Here is a 19,997-nt window from a genome sequence, read left to right as displayed (position 1 = left end):
ATAAATAAATAAATAAATAAATAAATTACGTGAAAAACTCAAAACCAGAAGCCTGGAGGACTCACTTGTATGTGGTGAGAACCATCTTGTTGATCACCATGATGAGGAACGAACACAGCCCGTAGAACAAGGCCGAGAATATCCTCTTCAGCAACTCCATGGTGACGGCGGCAGCAGTAGTAGTAGTAGTAGTAGTAGTAGTAGTAGTAGTAGTAGTAGTAGTAGTAGTGGTTCTTTCTTCTGGTTTTCCTCTTTTCTTTCTTCACTTCCTCACTTTCCTCCTCCTCCTTCTTCTTCCTCCTCCTCCTCCTCCTCTTTTTCCTTCTTCTCCTATGCACTCCCACCCCCTGAGAAGGAAAGAAAAGGAATTAATCACAATTTAACTAACCATTGCCATCACTATCACCACCACCACCACCACCACCACCATCATCAATTAATCTATCATTGCTATTTTCTCTTAAGTATATTTTCAGACCATTCAGAAATAAATATTTCATTTTCATGTGGTTAATTAAATTATTCATCAGTATGCCTGATAAGTCTGTCTGTCTCTTTTACTTTCATAGCACAGGTGATTCTCAGGTAAATACATACATATGTGAACACACACACACACACACACACACACACACACACTCCTCTTCACTCTGCACCTGAGTCAATTCATTCAGCTGATAAAGAGACAGTTTGTTTACAATTTGATGAAAAGTTGCTTAGAAATTGAAACTAAATTATTTTATAACCCCACACACTTTTATCTGAAGTGTGTGTGTGCGTGTGTGTGTGTGTGCTTACTCCTCCCCTTAGTACTCTACTGCTAAATTAGACAAATCGAGGGAAGCTCAACTCAAATTAAACAGAAATCTCATTAATCCAAACTCAGCACTGGATTTAATTCCTTGCCCCAGGGTGCTGAGTAAGCCTCCTGCAGCGTGATGGTATCCGTCACCCCTCCAGCTCATACACGTCCCACTTGTGTAGATTCAATGAGGTTTTCACACAGCACACAGCACCTTCCTTCCTCTGTACATGTCACCTTCCTCTGTACATGTCACCTTCCTCTGTACATGTCACCTTCCTCTGTACATGTCATTCTCTTTACCTCAAGTGTCTGAATTAATGAGGCTTTACTGTGCATTCACCCCTCATTAACCACAGCTTCACATTTAAATGGATTGCTGACCATAAATTTAAGTAACAAAGGCGCTAATGAGAGGCAAACTACCCGTGTTCATTGTTTTTTTCTTTGTTTTTTTTAAGATGATCAATAAATTAAATATTCATAACCAATGTGCAGTTTTCTTCACTTCATCAAGGCTTTAGGGACCCGGGGTGTTCTTAAGGGCAACACTAATATTCACACTTTTTCCTTTTAGCCATGGGTGTGTCTACCTTGCCCTGTGGATAACGAAAGAAGGCCTTACTTCATAAACTTGTGAGCCATACAAAATCCAGATTACCTCCCTACCTGCCTGTCACCCTGTTGGCACCACTCTCCCTGTCCTGCACCCTCCCTGTTCCCCCCCAAGAAGCCACACCAGATAACACTGAAGTGACATTAGTGTTTCTGAGGATTAGGTTAGGTTAGTTCAAGTTAGATATGCTTATTTTGTTAATCTCGCTGCGGTTTCTTCTTTAACTAGAGCACGGCTTGGAGGAGTGTCACAGAATCCACGCCAGATGATAATAAAATGTTGGTATTTCTGTGGACAAGGTTAGGTTAGTTTAGACTAGATTTGCTTATTTCATTAATCTCGCTGCGGTTTCTTCATTATCTAAAGTGGAAAAGTGACATTTTTTTTTTTTTTTTTTGCCTAGACACAAGTAGTTTGGGAAGTTAGCAAGCTCAGGTCAGGCTAAGGTTAGATCTGTAATGCCCCACACAGCACCACTCAGGCCAGGACACAGCCGCCCCAGTGCCCACACACACACACGTCCCTCCCTGGCCCTGGTGCCCCACACACCCACACACTCCTGCCACCACACAGCCACACACCTGCTACAGTCCCTGCCACCACTCCACCACACTGCTGTCCACTCTACCTCCACAGGCCTCCACTAGCTCTGGCACTCAAGACCCCAGCGTGGCACTCCAGCATTCCACGATCTAACCAGCTCACCTATTTACTGCCTGCTTCTTCAAATTTCCTTCAAATAACAAATAGTAATAGTAATAGTAGTAGTAGTAGTAGTATAAACAAACAAAATACACTCACCTAACCAGTGCGTCAGTGCCGGGTCATGTTGACACTCACAACAGGGTGCCATGTGATCCTGGGGGCGGCGGCACCACAACACAACACCACGACACTTTAATTAACCCACAGGTGACTCCGGGGGACAGGTAACCACTAACTAACAGGTGAACTTAAGTACAGATGCAAATATTTACCGGCAAAGTGAGTCTAGTAATGTAAACACCCGATACTGTATTGAATTATCGCTCTCGTGACTCTTTGCAATGGTTAAGAGTTAAATTATTAGAAGTTACATAGTCTAGTGTTTTGTTTGAGCCACAGACACGTGCAGCCTCCAGGAGCGTGAAACGCAACCTCCCTGTACAGCCGCCGATGTTGCACTGACGTCTCTGTGTGTGTGTGTGTGTGTGTGTGTGTCAGCGTTGCCAGATTGTTTTGGCCATATTATCATACTACACAGGTTGAAATTATTGTACTTCTGGTGAAATTGTCGTACATATGTAATTATTCCAAATATTATGCAAAAACTGCCACTTTCCAAATACAGAATTTAGGTTATACTCGTATATATATATATATATATATATATATATATATATATATATATATATATATATATATATATATATATATATATATATATATATATAGAAAGAGAGAGAGAGAGAGAGAGAGAGAGAGAGAGAGAGAGAGAGAGAGAGAGAGAGAGAGAGAGAGAGAGAGAGAGAGAGAGAGAGAGAGTGTGTGTGTGTGTGTGCGCACACCCCCTAAACACCTCCAGACACACTCCAACACCCCCTAAACACACCAAATACACTGAAAGCACAGTCACGGAAGACAAATACTACAAAGACAGACAGGGCAGCAAGAAAAATTAACCTAAATATTGTTTTCTTAGCATTTTCCTGTTTTATCACCTCCTCTATTCCTTCTCCCTTCCTCTTCCTCCTCTATTTCTCTTACTTTCTTACTCATTCTACTCTTATCTACACGTCTGAGTTTAGAAACACGTGGAAACACCAGGAAAACACTGCAAAGTACGATAAATATTACCGAGGAGACAGCGGAGCCGATCAAGGTCCCGGGTTCATGATGGCGGCTGTGACGTCACGGCTATTTTACGTACCGCAACGGATTTCATTTTGAAATTGACCCCTCGAAAAAATGGAGCTAGGCTCGAATGCCTTATATATTCTGACTTGACAAATACTTTAAATAATATTCACAATATTATAACAGCTCCAGCCTAAGTAGTATTTAAAAAGTATCCAAATGAATTATGGAAAATTTTTTTTAAATATTCGGCACCATTTAAATCATTGAAAAGTCCACAACATTTGAATTTTTAGGAACGTAAAAATTTTTAAAAAATCCGAACTATCATCTTACACCATCAAAAGTTACCTGGAACAAGAAGTAAACAAATAAAACCGAAATTGTGTAAAAAACAAGTGTTGGAACATAAACACGATTAAAAACCACTGAAAAGTCCACCCATTTTGACTCAACAACAAGATAAAACACTTTAAAACATACGAACTATTTTTTCAAGCAATGAAAAGTTAGTTACAAGCTGAAATAGAGAGACAATAACACAAAAAGTGTTGTAATAACAACTTTTAACAGGACCATAAACCATTTTTAAAGTCCACTTATTTCTCTCAACAGGAACGAAAAAACACTTTAAAAATCATAAGCTATTTTTAGAAACACAAAAGACGTAATTAGAACGTGAAATAAAAAAACAAGTTTGTCAAAATACTGCCAAAAAAACACCCCACATTTTCGTAAAGCAACACAAAATTGAAAACAACTCAACACAAGCAACGAAAACACTTCTAAAGCAAATAATTATTTTTATAAACCATAAAAACATGCTATACGAGCAGAATAAAGAAGTTAAGAAAATTACCAAAAAATATTGGAACCAACAGGTTGGCGCAGGTACCCAGTCATCATGGCGGCCCTTGCCAGTGGAGAGAACGGCCGCTATTTTGCCTGTTATTCTTCCATCGTAACTAAATGAGGCAATGGCGGATATGTCTAGCTAGCGGATATGAAAGCCTAGTCATGTGGCTCCATTTGTGACGTGTTAGGCTTACAATAAATAAGAGATAAAGCAGATAAAAGCTCATAATAAGGATGCCCTACCTCTATCTGTTTGTTTACATAGATCTCCCTTGACGCCCTACCTCTATCTGTTTGTTTACATAGATCTCCCTTCAATATTTAGCTAAATTTTCAGATTCAGATGCGAGGAAACCCTAAATGAATAATAAGTAACCTCAAAAACACCCAAATAACGAATAAACTGACAGGAAGTCCGCGGGAGGAGTGTGTTACGGTGAGGGCGGTAAGGTTGACAGGAGGAGGCTGCCAACACTGTACTCATCTTTAGCTAAATTATCAAACTCAGATGCGAGGAAACCCTAAATAAATAATAAATAACCTCAAAAACACCCAAATAACGAATAAACTGACAGGAAGTCCGCGGGAGGAGTGTGTTACGGTGAGGGCGGTAAGGTTGACAGGAGGAGGCTGCCAACACTGTACTCACCTTAAGTAGCTGTGTCTCTGGTGATGCTTGATGGAGGAAGAAGCTGCCGGGAATATGCAAACACTGATCGCTATTAGGAGAGTGTGTGGCAAGACTGGCCAGTGCTGACTAAAACAATGTAACACCAATCCCTCCTTCCCCAGCGCCCCTGCCAAAACAATGTAATCACACCACCACCACCGCTAGGAATATGCACTGATCACTATTAGGAGAGTGTGTGGCAAGACTGACCAGTGCCCACCAAACCAATGTAACACCAATCCCTGCCTCCCCAGCGTCACCACCACCACCACCACCACCCCTTGCCCTCACAGCACTAGTCCTTAACCCGTGAATGGGGGAAGGGAAGCAGCAGGAGAGGGAGTCTTTTCTCTTCCCAACAGTTACTAATTATGTTTTTCTTCTTTTCTCTCTTATTATTCTTCACTTCAAGGGTGTTTATTTTATTTATTTTTTTTTATTTCAAGAGTGTTTTGTTTTTATTATGTGATTTGTTTTTGCTTTTTTTTTTTACGTTTTTTTTTTCCTATTATTCTTCGTATACAGGATTTTACACGCTTGAAAACCGGAGTAATTTATAATCACAGCTTTAATGATACTCAAGTTAACACAATGAAACATCTGAGGATACACTCCCTGCAATATCCCTCGTTATCAATTCAATATTTACTCGAAGGGATACTTCCATGAGATAATGATTATTCTTATAGGTATTTCCCCAATTAATGATGCAGAGCGCTCGTTAAACCATTAATTAAATTACATGGATGGCAAACAGAGGCACAATTTCACACGCCTCTCACGAATAGAATACTTTTGTCTTTAATGGAACCAATGAAACGTCCTTCAAAACCACGATGATTACCCCCAATTACAGCTTACTTATGGAAGTTACGTCAAGTGCAGTATTTCTCGTTATGAATTCATTATTTCCTCTAAGTATGCCATGAATGACACGGAGAAGCGAGCAGAACCATGGAAACACTTCAAAATCCCCTTTAACATCCACATTACATCCTGTTAATAAGTCTCCTCAGTATTTCTCGTAATAAATTCAATACTTCCCAGTTATTTTGCTCTGAGTGACACGGGGAAGTGATTATAAATACAATTACGTATACTATTACATCCCATTACTCAACCTAACCTCTCCTTGAACTCAGCCTTCGCGAGAGGGAAACAGCCTCAGTGGGAAGGAAATTACGATGTTCGCGGTATGTGCTTAATGGTATGGCTCCACTTTATGAGATGTTTGGCTTATAAGTGAGAGATAAAAGCAGATAATGGCTGATATATATGGATGACCAGCTTCCACTATTTTGTAAAATTTAAATCTTGGCGGTCTTTAATTTTCTGCCGGGGTTAATTCACTGATATTTTGCCCTGGAGGTTAGGAAGGTTAAGTTATGACGAACTGGGACCGTAAAATGTTGAGTTATTCAAGTTAAGACCGTATTCCTGACGTTTCCTAGCCAATACAGTCCGGTTATTACTAGTCAGGCTTACTCACTGATATAATTGCCTTATTCCTTCCTTTACACGTGTCTCTCACCTCCTCTGTGCTTGTTACTGAAATGCGTTCACTTCACATAAAGGAAAACATTTTAACCAGCTTTTCACACGTGCTTACCTTCAGGCGTCAGTGGGCAGTATATGGAATCTCACCGCCTGCAGAGTACCACAAATCCTGCAGCCGCTCTTGCCTGTACGGTGAGCCATTTTTTAAACCGTGAATACTCGCTCTTCTGTCTTCCGCCAAGCCAAAACCCCAGTCAGCTGTTGGCGATTGGCTTGCCATCTGCTGCTATCGAAACTCACTAGTCAATTCCTCCAGCCTTTCCTTCTTATGTAGGAATCCTTGCGCAAATCTGTCAACACCTCTTGCTATGAATGGACAGGCGTCTCGCAGTGGACTGAGTAGAGACGAGCGGCAGTGTGTGTGTATGTGTGTGTGTGTGAGATCCCTCCCTTGACGTCACGAGGCCTCACTGGTTTCGTAATAATCATCAGCTATCACTGGACAAAATACTTCGCCGTACTTCCACTGCTTTCTAAAGGCTGTAGATGAAGTTGCACGGGTTTTGAAGGGCGTTTTTACGATTCTAGTGACAGTAACAAGACTTCCACATTATCAACGGCAGAAACACTCTTCAGAATCCGGCTGATCATCTCGTGGCCTTGGAAAGCAGCCGTGATTTGAGAGCAAAGCGTTTCTGAATACGCGGCTCATCACATAACCACGCTGGCCAGATTGCTTGTCCACCAAACTTGCTCATCGTGTGACTACGTTTTAAGGATACGAGATCAATACAGCATTAGACCTTTAGTGGCAGTAATGTGGGGTTAGCAATCAGATGAGAGGCCAAACAATGAAATATATCCTTCGTTGACTAATGGAATAGGGATAAAACAATGATAAACACCATTCTCTGCATTCCTTATCGCCTCCTTCCCTTCCCTATCGCCAAGCACCTTCGTTCGTACATTTGCTGTTCTCTTAAAAGCTATTTTCAAAGGAGGAGGAAGAAGAGGAAGGGATGGAGGTAAAGGAACGGGAGAAGGAGGAGGGGAAAAAAGGAAGGAAGTGTTAGAAGGTGGAGGAGGTAAACGAATAGGAGGAAGAGGAAGAGGAGGTAAAGGAATAGGAGGAAGAGGAACGGGAGGAGGAGGGGGTGGAAAAGAAGGAGGAAGAGTTAGAATGAGGGAGAGGAAGAAGGCGAACGAGAAAGAGGAGGAAATAAAGGAGGAAAGGGAGGAGAAAGAACAGAAAATAAAAGAGGAGGAAGAGAAGGACCGCAACAAAATAAAGGAGAAGGAGAAAGAGAAAGAGAATCATCAACAAAACCCATTAACTTCTTCATAGGCGTTAAGTACGACAATAGCAGAACATGTACGAAATCAATACCAAATTCTTCACACATCAACCAAACATTCTTCAAGCTGACCTCACTCCTTTGAACAAACCAGTAATGCCATGATCAATATATTTATGAAAGCCTTACTTAAAGCGTGACAAGGGAGCAAGTGTCTGACAACGTCCGGTTCATGGGGCTGCCTTTAGAGAACACAATGAAAGAGAGCGTAATGAATATCTGCAGGTACTTGGAGGTGCATAAACATGATAATAAATGTGTGATTGATTCCTGACACGCGAATTTTGAATGCTACACGCCAGAGGAACAGAATAGCTGATGATTTAGTGTAGTATGTATTTAGTGCAGAAAAAAAAAAAGAATAAAAAATGGTTCTTTCTTTCTGTGTGTGTGCTGCAGTAGAGAGTGCAGCAGATAGACAGACAGGCTTCAACACTTGCCAGCGTCAGTCACTGCTGGTCAAACGAAGGATCATTATATTCACTGCACTGCACCTCCTCAACCTCCAAAAAGGCTTTACTAGTTGAAGTGACACGGATTTTTAAGAGTGTTATTACGGTTCTAGTGATAGATTAACGAGATATGATCAGGAGAAACACTCTTGAGAAGCCGGTTAATCATCCCTATGGCCTTTGAAAACAGTCTTGGTGAGAGAGCACAGCGTTTCAGAATACGGACCAGAGCCTGAGGATTGGCGATATTAACACCACTGTCATGCAGGGGGCGGTGCTGCTCCTTGCGGGTGCTATTGCGGCCACACCACCTACTGACCCATGGCCCATAAGCGTCTTGGAGGACCTAGTCACTGGCCCCCTCGCAGGAAGGCCTCTGGTAGTGTATCTGGACGAGACTCTTGGCTTCTCAACGTCCCAGCTGATCCGCTCTGCCTTCCAAGGCGTGCCTCTAGTGCTGGCGGATCTCAGGATACAAGGGAAGGAGTGGTGCGAGCGGCAGACGCAGGAGGTGCTAGGAGCGGGTTGGCTGGTACACCTCGTGCTGCTCGGTTCAAACGCAACGGTCTTTTTTGAGGATTTAGCAACGGTGGAGTGCAACTGGCAGCCTCTGTACTTGCTGTTAGTGAATACACGGGGTGGTTCTCCCGATGCACTGATGGAGGAAGCGTTCAGTAGAGTAGAGCACCTTGCTTTGCTGAGTGTGCAGGATCGAGCGTCTAACTCTTCCCTCTCCACTTTCATCTACTCATTCTTCCCCTTCTCGCATCAGGCACCAGTAAGACTCACCGGGATATGGAGCACCAGTACCTCACTGCAGCACCTCTTCGTGGACCGGTTCCCGTCCTTCGAGGGGTACCAGTTCCAGATTGCCTCGTGGGTCGATGACTATCCTTACCTGTACCTCACCAGCGGCGAGACGGACGACTTGCGTCAGGTGCGGGAGCTGCAGACAGGCGAGGCGAGCGGACTGCAAGTGGAGGTGCTGGATACCCTTGGCTACACACTTAACTTCACCTACACTATGATGACACGGCCTGAGGATTGGCTATGGGGGGAACTGCAAGATGGGGCGTGGACTGGGATGCTAGGGAAGGTACACAGCGGAGAAAAGAACTTCACTGTTAATTTCTTCGGATATAATCTTGAGAGGACGCGGGCTTTCGACGCCAGCTCGCCTTACTGGATGGAGGGATACGGCCTGACGATCCTCGCTCCGCCGCCGCTGCCCAAGTGGCGTGCCGCTTACTACCCCTTCAATGTCTTCGTGTGGGGGTGCTGTGTGGCCGCCTTCCTGCTGGTGGTGATTGGGTGGACGCTGCAGGTGAGGAATCAAGACCATTCAACACCATTATCACCATCATAATCAAAACAACACCAACCAATTGACTCTCCATCTCTCATCATCACCATCACGACCATCACCATCAGCCAACAAACACCCTCCCTCTTCCTCCCATCATCACCATCATCACCATCGTCATACCAACCAACTAACCATTTCCCCTCGCCTCCATCTTCACCATCTTCACTATCACTAGCATCATCAAAACAAATAGACCTCCCTCTCATCATCATTATTATACCACCAAACCATTAACTCCCCCCCCTACCTCTCTCTCTCTCTCTCTCTCTCTCTCTCTCTCTCTCTCTCTCTCTCTCTCTCTCTCTCTCTCTCTCTCTCTCTCTCTCTCAGGGCGGTTCGTCAGGCGGAGATGGGAAAGGATGGTTGTACCTCCTCCGCCCACTCTTGAACCAAAGCCTGCCTACTCTCCCATCCTCCCAGGGGCTGCGTATCTCCATAGCCACTTGGTGTCTCGCAGCCTTCATCCTCACCACTGCCTACACCGCTAACCTGTTCGCCTTCCTTTCCGTGCCTGCCTTCCCTCCACGCATTCGCACTGTTGAGGAACTGGCGGAGAGTTCATTGAGGTATGGGAGGGACGAAAGACAGCGTATTCTGAAGCTCTTTGCTCTCTCACCTCGACTGTTTTCAAAGGCCACAGAGACGATTAGCAGAGTTATCAATGGCGTTTCGTCTGTTAATAACGTAAAAATGTTGTTAATGCCACTAAAACCAGAAAAGAACACCCTTAAAACGCTTTGCTTGCTCACTACGATTATTTTCAAAGGTTAGTGATGATTAGCCGGGTTCTCAAGACTGTTTCTCCTGTTAATGATGTAAAGTCACTAGAACAGTAAAAATACCTTTAAAAACTCTTCCAACTTCAACTAACCTAGAGCTTTTGCTAAAGAAGAAGCGTTTCAGAATATGTCGATGCTCTTTCCTTCTAAGAGTGACGATGTTTCCGTGTTTCCTCTGTAAGAGTAACGATGTGTGACTATGGGGAGTTCGTGCCGGAAGCCCTCAATGTGTCCGGCAACCAGTACTACCGCGCGCTGGGCACCAAGCTGGACCTGCACGAGGAATACAACAACACGCTGCCGCTGCTCATCAACGGCTCCCACGCCTTCCTCGAGAGTTACTCCTACAGCAGGATCCTTCTTAAGCTCAGTGACTATGACGTAAGGAGGAGTGCTGGTGGTAGTAGTGGTAGTACGAGTATATGTAGAGATAACCTTATTAATTCAAAACTACAACTGAATAATGAAATCCCAACATAGACACACACACATACACACACACACACACACACACACAGGTAAAGTACTATCACAATATTAACTTCTACTCAACCTGTACACCTCTACACAGGTGAGCGCCACGTACATGTTGAAGGAGCAGCTGTACCCGGCCCACCTGTGCTGGTATTACAAGAAACACTCGCCTTGGAAGCACAGGCTGGATCGCGGCTTGGTGAGGCTCGTGGAGGCTGGCTTGGTGGGACACTGGATTCAGGTATAAGTGAGAGAGTGAGAGGGGGAAAGAGGGAGGGAGTGAGTGAGTGACTGAATGATTGATGGAACTTAAGTATGAGGGTGAGTGACTGTGTGTGTGTGTGTGTGTGTGTGTGTGTGTGTGTGACTGATTGATTGAGTGAATGACCGAGTGAGGGAGGGAGTGGATGGCTGAGTGACTGATATTTTAGTAAGGAATGGTTTACTGAGTGACAGACTGAATAAATGGCTTGCTGACTGACCGACTGACTGCCTGACTGACAGAATGCATGAATAATTGAACTACTACTACTACTTCTACTACTACTACCAGGAGAAGACCAACCAGCTACTAGGACGTGGCTGGCAGAGTGAAGACGGAGGGACACGCCAGGACAGCCCTCTCTCGCTCCAGCACCTTCAGGCTCCCTTTCTCATCCTCCTCCTCGTCCTCCTCGTCAGCGTCCTCGTCCTCCTTGTTGAAATCATTCTTCACAAGTTAAAAGAAGGGTCAGGATGCGTAACTTCCCAAACTCTTTCCTATAACTTGTGGAAACTTCAACATTGTATCACCAGGGAAATACGCTGAATAACTGGATGTATATATAGCTTTTATGTAAGAGGGGCACTGGCCAAGGGCAATAAAAAGAGCTGAAGAAAAAGCCTATTGAGCTGCTAGTCCCAAAAGCTCAAGAGTCATCTAAAATTAAGTATAAATGTCTTGAAACCTCCCTCCTGAAAGAGTTCAAGTCACAGGAAGGAGGAAATACAGAAACAGGCAGGGAATTCCAGAATTTACTAAAGAAATGAATGAATGTACCTGTGTCTATATATTGATTGTACCTACAGTAACTAGAGCAATACAAGTGATGTATGCATTAATGGCTGTTCTTGTATTTACTGTGTTGATAGAACTGCACTTTGTCTTCATGTACTAAACTGACTGTAGTATTGATTCCTGTAGCAAAGTAATGTAGAAAATAAAAAAAATAAATAAAGAAAATAGAAGTTTTTCTTTTTCATAGAGGCATTCTAAAGAGCCACACACACACACACACACACACACACACACACACACACACACATAGTAAAAGATTCTGCACTATCTAATCATCACCAACATTAAACACTACTCTTTCTCGTCACCATCACTTCCCTCCCTCCTCACCATCAATACAGACATACTCTAATATACTGGAAAACAAACTATGATTTCTACTGTCACCATCACCATCACCATTATCACTAATTCTGATATACCTTGTCACCATCATTTCCTCACTATCAATACAAATTCATTAATGCACAGGGATACACGAAACACTTTTTTGTCACCATCACTTTCACTATCATCAATATCATGCACCTTCCTGCTGTCACCATCCTTCACCATCTATAGTCAGTCTTTCATATAAGGATACACAAAACACTACCCTTTCTTGTCACCATCACACTCACTATCATCACCATCATATATCTTTCTATCACCATCACTAGTTTAATACAGATAAACTTACCTGTCACCATCACTATCACTGTACATAAACCTTTCTACTATCATCATCACTACAGTCTGATACACACATATGTACACACACTCACCCACTACAAGGTTACAATACAATAGTTTTTTTTTTATCTACAGTTTTATTTATTAGTTGGTAAATGAACATTCAAGCATTTCCTGTTTACAAATTGAGCAATATATTGATAATTTAGGTCGATAATCATAGTAATTATAAGACTTAGGGGGAGATGGTGCTGTAAACATTGCACAAATAAAAGTTCATTGTATTTCACCTTACATAAACTAATGCAAGGTTACAAATATACTTTTTTTTTTTTTTCCCTTTTTTTTTTACTCTCTCTTATCTCTTTTACACTGATTGACTGTCTGACTGGCTGAGTTAATTCTTCTTTCATTTTGTTTCTTGATGACGTAAATTTTCGGTGTATGGGAAAAAAAATTCTGACCCGAGGAGGTTTTGGAAGTTTTGTTTGCTGTGTTTTTTGAGTTTTCCCTTCACCAGCACGGCAGTTTTTTGTTTGTTGTTGTTGTTGTTGTTGTTGTTGTTTTCTGGTGTAAGTGATGTGTGTTTTTTTTTTTTTAGTTTATGTCTTTTGTCTGTTTCTTGATTTGTTTCCGGCTTGTTGTGTTTAGAATGTTGAGTCTTCCCATGGTACCTTCCTTGCTGCCTCTCTCTTTCTCTCTCTCGCACACACACACACACACACGTACAAGGACTCTACATTACATAAATAAATAAAACATTGGTCAAACACACCTAGTTAACTCTCTCTCTCTCTCTCTCACACACACACATAAAAGGACTCTACATAATATAAATAAATAAAACTGCCAAACATACCAAGAAATCCTGTACTCCACATCCTCTCACACACACACACACATATATTAAATGAGGGAAACATGAAAACTCAACTCTAAAACTTAAAAAAAAAAAATTTGAATAAATAATAATAAGAAAAATGAATAAATAAACCCATGATAAAACATTCACATATTCTCACTGTCTCTGCAGCGAGGAGAACACCAGTGGGATGACTCAGCCGCACTCAAACACAGCAACTCGTCAACCCAAAATGTATAATGAATGAATAAAGAAAATCACACTTCACTATTCTCACATGGGTCGAGGAAGCAAAACCAAATAGAGTATCTTCCTGACTGCAGTGGGTGTGAATGTACCACTGGGAAAACTCTAACATGGTACGAGAAATGCATGAAAAAAGACAACGGAAAACTGGTGAACCGGTGAACTGGTGAACTATTTTGACAGCATAGAAAAAAAGTGTTATTTCTCACACACACATACACACACACATACACACACACTGTTTTGCATTTACATCACTCAAGCTTATATATATATACCAGGTTAGAGTTTTCTCAATAGTGCATCTCTCAAACACACACACACACACGCACACAAACACACGATACGTAAATTCTGTGAGTGTTTTCGTTTTCATTCCTCGGTTTTAGTGGTGAAACAGGGGAGAGTGTACAGTGGAGGAGAGGTGCCAGGCCTTCCTCCACTTACAGTAAACACTTGAATCTTACTCAGTATAAAAACATGCAAGTGCAAACATATAAATGCACAACTTACTCAATGTTTGGTGACTGACTGACTGACTGACCGACTGACTGCCACACCATACAACGAATAGAATCTGTACATGGTTCTCATCCAGTCACACACATACACATACACACACACACACTCATACACACCACAACAAGCTGCATAATAAACCAAGGTACTGTATATACACACATATGAACACACACACCTGCACCACCACACGTCTGTACACACGCCCGCTGTTGTGTTGTTCCTCGGCTATTTGGGGTCGCTGTCGTGAAGCAAATCTTTTACTAGTGAATTATCAATGTATTTCCTTCCTTGGTTAATGAATGGCGCTGTGTGTACAACTGTCACCCTTGTAAACAAACCAAACTTTGATTTCCAAACTACCCTCCTACGTCTTCTATCCTTCTCTCAGTAACTTCATCTCAAGTTTCCTTTCTGACAGTTCTATTGCTGTGGTAGACAGTCACTGTTCTTCTCCTAAATCTATTAACAGTGGTGTTCTTCAGGGTTCTATCCTGTCACTCACTGTCTTATTATTATTCATCAATGACCTAAACCAAACTTCTTGTCCTATCCACTCCTATGCTGATGAAACCATCCTGCACTTTTCCATATCTTTTCATGGACGTCTAACACTTCAGGAGGTAAATATTTCATGCAGGGAAGCCACAGAATGGCTGACTTGTGATCTTTCTAAAATTTCTGACTGGGGCAGAGCAAATTTGGTATTGTTCAGTGCCTCAAAAACTCAATTCCTCCATCTATCAACTTGACACAGCCTTCCAGACAACTATCCCCTCTTCTTCAATGACACTCAACTGTCCCCTCTTCTACACTGAACATCCTCGATCTGTTCTTCACTTATAATCTGAACTGGAAACTTGACATCTCATCTCTAGCTAAAACAGCTTCTATGAAGTTGGGCATTCTGAGACGTCTCCACCTGTTTTTCTCACTTCCCCCCTCCCCCCAGCTACAAACTCTGTACAAGGGCATTATTCGTCCATGTATGGAGTATGCTTCACATGTCTGGGGGGGGGGATTCCACTCATACTGCTCTTCTAGACAGGATGAAATCAAAAGCTTTTCGTCTCATCAACTCCTCTCCTCTGACTGTCTCCAGCCTCTCTCTCATTGCCGCAATGTTGCTTCTCTAGCTGTCTTCTACCGCTATTTTCATGCAAACTGGTTTTCTGATCTTGCTAACTGCATGCCTCCCCTCCTCCTGTGGCCTCGCTGCACAAGACTTTCTTCTTTCTCTCACCCCTATTCTGTCCACCTCTCTAATGCAAGAGGTAACCAGTATTCTCAATCATTCATTCCTTTCTCTGGTAAACTGTGAAACTCCCTGCCTGCTTCTGTATTTCCACCTTTCTATGACTTGAATTCCTTCAAGAGGGAGGTTTCAAGACACTTATCCTTCAAATTTTTACTACCGCTTTGGACCCTTTCCTGGGACTGGCATCTCAGTGGGCTTTTTTTTTTTTTATTGGATTTTTGTTGCCCTTGGCCAGTGTAACTGGTCAAATATTCATTCACCTCAATTTTTCTGCTTCTAACTCTTTCATTGTACTATACAGCAATTCACAACGCTGGCATCAGTGAATCAGTCTTTTACCTGCAGGAAGGGAAGCAGAATGAATGTGTTTTACTGGTGTCCAACTAATATAAAATTTTGAAGTGGCTAGGGAATGAAAAATGAAGAATATAGATTTTAGGAAGTGAAGTGCTTAGAGATGAGCGATGAACAAAAAATAGATATGTTTGCAATATATCAGATAGCAAAGATAATGGTAGTTTTTCCAATCCCAAGAACATACTTTATGAGTGACCAAGAATATAGAAAGAAAAGAATCCTCAGTTTGTTTACAAGGGTGATGTTACTGTGAATCTACAGGAGAGTATTGCGTGCGTGATGAGCCCAGGATGCCTCGAGCAGCAGCACCTTAGCCAGCGCGTTGAAGGTGCAGGCCAGGTGTGTGTGTTCTATAAATATTCTCTACTTTGAACATAAGTTAAGAGTGTGTGGCAGCGGCCCAGCACACGGCCACACACTTGCTCATAAATAACATTGATCTACGAATACACAGTTAATTAATTAATACTTTATAAAAGGAACTTCTTGATATAACTCTCCGTCCTTCCTTCCCTCCCTCCTCAGTCCTCCGTCACTCTCTCTACATACATGCACACACTCTCACACGCACACACACACACACACAGGATATCTGCCAGCCGTAATGGGGTGTATGTTGGCACTTTACAGCGATGAGAGATGAGCAATGGGTGAGAGGACAGGTCTGGATGGAGGTAAGTGGTCGTGACGGCAAGTGACTGACATTTCTCATGTTAACCCAAGTGTCCAGACTGTGACTTACACGGACACTCGCCTGCACTACCACTGACACCTCTGCTCTCCTCACTTACTGGACTGACCTATTTCATTCATAGAGATTCAAATAAGCTTTCACTAGTTCTTTTCCTCAGTCTGTCTCATCTGAAGGCCCACTTAAAGACCCTCTGACAGCTATTTTCTCAGCCTGGCATTATAGTCTTGTTTGAGATAATGAGTCTGAAGTGTTTTTTCAGGACTAATCCCTCGTCTCATTCAGTGACAGACTGTTGTAATGCCTCTTGTCTTTCTACCAGGCTCATTTTTCTTCCCTTTCCTCGTCCCCACTGAGTGTTCTGCAAGTCTTAGATTCCTTCTCTTACACACTGATGGACTGTTCAGCTGCCTGTTGCTTTCCTGTACCTTCCCTCTCTGACTCACTGAGGTCCTGGTACAGCTCTGGTCTGAGTCAGTGTGAGTGAATCAACATAGGTGAGTTAGCATGGGTGTCAGCAGCTGCCTCACCGCCCTGCCCCTCGCCTCCACCACCACTCAGCTCCTCCATTGCCTCCCCACACCTCGTTCTGTTAAGCGTTAATAATCAAATGCCCCTGACTCGTTTGCACGTTTTTTTGTAGTTTTTTGTATTAATCCGAAGCAAGGTGACTGTGGGGAAAGTGTCAGAGGTGGGTGTCCCGGTGGCTAGTGTCCAGGGTGCCCCAGCTGCCTTGCATGACCAGCACACACTTTCACCCCTCACCATCACCCCAGGACCCCAGACACACCCTCATCCTCACCCGTTTCTCCCTCAGCCCAGCCCCCAGACACACCCAGCCAGCGCCACCTCCCCTGCATGCTGGTGAAGGCAACTCCCTCCACACTCTGCATGTGAAAACAGAATATAAAATGTTACTTTTGGTTTACAAGCGAGTAACGTGTCCCTGAAGAGCTGAGACAGCCAGGGACGCCGCCACAGCCCCCACAGCCCCTGCCCGGCCCTGCACGCTGCCGGGAAGCATCTGGCGTGTGGCGGTGAACCCCTGAAGCACCCTAGCCAGCCCCTGCACAGCCCCACCCCATGCCTCCTGCCTCACCCCACGCCCTGCAGTGCCCCAGTGCTGGCCACACCCCACACCCACACCCCTCGCCCCACACACCTGGTGAACACTGACATGGTGAGGTGCACTCGCCTCCCACGCTGACCAGCAGGAGAGTGATGAGGATGAGAAAATGTACACAGGAGTGATGCAGTGTGACTGTTTCCCTACCGCTAGAGTACTGTACATCATGTTATAAGTTGTGTGCCTAGCACATACCAACCACAGCAACAGAGGTGCTCCCCTGCCACCATGTTCACACACACACACACACACACACACACACATAAACACTTGGGCACACTCCAGGCTCCTGCTGGCAGCACTCAACCTCAAGACCCGTATATGTGTTGTTGTGGTGCAGTGAGCTGCTCCTCCTCACACTGCCAGACACACACACACTGCTCTCACCACTCACTGCCGCAGGGCCTGGGCTGTCTGCCACATACACACACAAACACACAAGCACACACGGACACGCACACACATGCCCGGCCACTGCTCACTTTGCCACGACAACAATGTCCCGTGTGGTGTTGTCTTGCCGCGGCCAGTCCCTCCCCATCCTGCTGGCCCGACACTCACTAAGCACTGGCCACAACACTGAGCCCGATGTGACGTGTCTGTCCCCTGGCACATGGCAGACTGCAAGCTGCCACAGCGCATCTGTTCCTTGCGTCTTGAGCGGCAGGTGGCGTCTCAGCAGAGTGACGGCAGCAGCGCAGCATCTCAGCAACTGTTGTGTGACGTGAAGGCTTCCGCAACTAACAGGCAAAAGAGGAGATGAGATGGCAGCTCTGCATTGATGCCTCAGAAATCCTGAACACGATCCAAGCCTCAAGCGAAGAAGAGGCTTTACTCAGTCTGTTCCTGGCAGAGGAAGGCATGTGGCAGCCTCCCTGCCTCTCCACTGGCCAGATGCTCAGCCAGGAATGGGGGGTGCGGCCCTAAGAGTCACCGGCAACACACACACACACATACACACGCGAGGTTTCTTGTTGAGTGTTGGCACATGGAGCAGCTTATATAGTGGAGGTGATAATTGCATCAGAGCTTGCATACACATCCCTTGCATAATGACATAATACTGAATTTGCTGAACACAGTGAGAGGAAGGAAGATGTGGAGGGGGAGGCAGAGGTGGAGGGGAGCCAGCACTCACAACCCAGGTATGAGGTTGAGAAGTCATCACCTCAGGAACTGAACGTAAAAAATGAGGTTTGAATTGTAGATTTGGAGATTGAAAGAAAAGATGAAGAGAGAGAGAGAGAGAGAGAGAGAGAGAGAGAGAGAGAGAGAGAGAGAGAGAGAGAGAGAGAGAGAGAGAGAGAGAGAGAGAGAGAGAGAGAGAGAGAGAGAGAGAGAGAGAGAGAGAGAGAGAGAGAGAGAGAGTACTTATACTTTTCATCTAGGAAAGGAAAATAAAATAACTGATTACAGAAGAAATTAGAAAATACAGAATAAGAGAGGGAGAAAAAGAGAAAGAGAGAATCCTCCACTGTGTCAAGCAGGAATATCATCATCATCATCATCATCATTGTCACATATAGGAGTCACAGTTCAGAGTGATAACATCGCCACTTAAACACTACAAACTAAAGAGTGACCAGAGAATGACCAGCATTTCACTTCACCACACTTAGGCAGCACGCTGGTCCACCACCACCACCACCAGGACCTCACACGGGGGTCACATTAGTCCACAGGTCCCGGGAGATATCAGTGGTGCAGTAGTCCCCCTCGTGACCACCCACAAGACTCTCCCGTTCCTTATGCTGCTCCTTGTGGGCTAGCGAGACATAACGGGAGGAAACATACTGGGCAGGAGGCAGCAGTGGGTCCTCTCCTGGCTCCCCCTCCTCCAGCATCACATGGTTAAGATTCAGAGCGTCTAGGTTTGAATGCGCTGCCACGATCATGCCATCCTCACTCAGACTGGTAGTGAGAGGAGGTACGTTCATGACCATGTTGCCACTCATCGACCGGCGGCGGCTGGAAGGAAGCGCCATGTTCTGCAGCCGGTGATTGATTGACAACGATGACTTCCGTGTCTTGTCGGGTATTATCTCTAAGGAGCGGGTGTCCTCGCACTGCACGGAGGACTGGGGGCTGTCCAGGCAGGGGGAGATGAGGCGGGGGTGGTTGGTGAGCTGCTCTATGATCTGGTGGATGGGAGGCCGGCGGGATGGGGCGCGGTGCCAGCACAGACGCAGCAACATGTCCCTGTGTGGGGTGGCACGTATAAGGGAGGTGGTGTGTGTGGAGATGGAGATGGAAGGAAAGTTATTGGGGAGAAGGGGGTGGTGGAAGAGGAGGAGGAGGACAAGAATAGAGTGAGTGAAGGAGGAAGAGGGCAAGGATAGACTGAAGTAGAGGAGGATAAGGAAGAGGTGGCACGCATGAGAGAATAGGGATGCACATTAAAGTGATAAAGTGATGGAGATTGAAGAGATAGTTAGAAGGAAGAAGAGGGTAAGGATAGACTGAATTAGAGGATAAGGAAGGAGGCAGCATATATAAGAGAAAGAGCA

The 19,997-nt window shown here is 44.3% G+C and overlaps 3 protein-coding genes across 11 annotated transcripts in view; 1 reads left to right on the top strand and 2 right to left on the bottom strand.

Annotated features, from left to right (window-relative positions):
- Nucleotides 1-6,860, bottom strand: part of LOC135091271 (UDP-sugar transporter UST74c-like) — a 25,821-nt gene extending 18,961 nt beyond the window's left edge. Inside the window, exons 1-3 of one of the 6 annotated variants that reach the window (XM_063988757.1) lie at nucleotides 2,220-2,710; nucleotides 211-347; nucleotides 66-174 (exon numbers count right to left, since the gene is read on the bottom strand). In XM_063988757.1, coding sequence (XP_063844827.1) covers nucleotides 66-160 — 95 coding nt within the window. In that variant the 5' untranslated portion in view covers nucleotides 161-174; nucleotides 211-347; nucleotides 2,220-2,710. Of the gene's footprint in view, nucleotides 1-65; nucleotides 348-2,219; nucleotides 2,711-3,254; nucleotides 3,443-4,758; nucleotides 5,100-6,388 lie in introns of those variants that run through there. The other 5 variants (XM_063988754.1, XM_063988755.1, XM_063988756.1 and 2 more) reach the window with 5 other exon arrangements.
- Nucleotides 6,861-7,335: 475 nt separating this feature from the next.
- Nucleotides 7,336-11,570, top strand: LOC135091270 (glutamate receptor 2-like). 2 transcript variants are annotated; one of them, XM_063988751.1, is made up of 5 exons: nucleotides 7,336-9,407; nucleotides 9,780-10,015; nucleotides 10,411-10,609; nucleotides 10,800-10,901; nucleotides 11,256-11,570. In XM_063988751.1, the coding sequence occupies exons 1-5, from the start codon at nucleotides 8,346-8,348 to the stop codon at nucleotides 11,508-11,510; spliced, it is 1,854 nt and encodes a 617-aa protein (XP_063844821.1). In that variant the 5' UTR covers nucleotides 7,336-8,345; the 3' UTR covers nucleotides 11,511-11,570. The 2 variants fall into 2 exon arrangements, with proteins under 2 accessions (XP_063844821.1, XP_063844820.1); XM_063988750.1 differs by having other exon boundaries at nucleotides 10,800-10,943.
- Nucleotides 11,571-12,843: 1,273 nt separating this feature from the next.
- LOC135091267 (uncharacterized) overlaps nucleotides 12,844-19,997 on the bottom strand; it is a 59,406-nt gene continuing 52,252 nt past the window's right edge. For all 3 annotated transcript variants that reach the window (XM_063988744.1, XM_063988745.1, XM_063988746.1), the window contains one exon: nucleotides 12,844-19,689. In XM_063988744.1, coding sequence (XP_063844814.1) covers nucleotides 19,146-19,689 — 544 coding nt within the window. In that variant the 3' untranslated portion in view covers nucleotides 12,844-19,145. The remainder of the gene's footprint in view (nucleotides 19,690-19,997) is intronic.

This window comes from Scylla paramamosain, chromosome 37, assembly GCF_035594125.1.
Source record: "Scylla paramamosain isolate STU-SP2022 chromosome 37, ASM3559412v1, whole genome shotgun sequence".
Taxonomy (NCBI): Eukaryota; Metazoa; Arthropoda; class Malacostraca; order Decapoda; family Portunidae; genus Scylla; species Scylla paramamosain.
The sequence above is the reverse complement of the archived record's forward strand: the minus strand, read 5'-3'. Positions and strand labels throughout refer to the sequence as shown.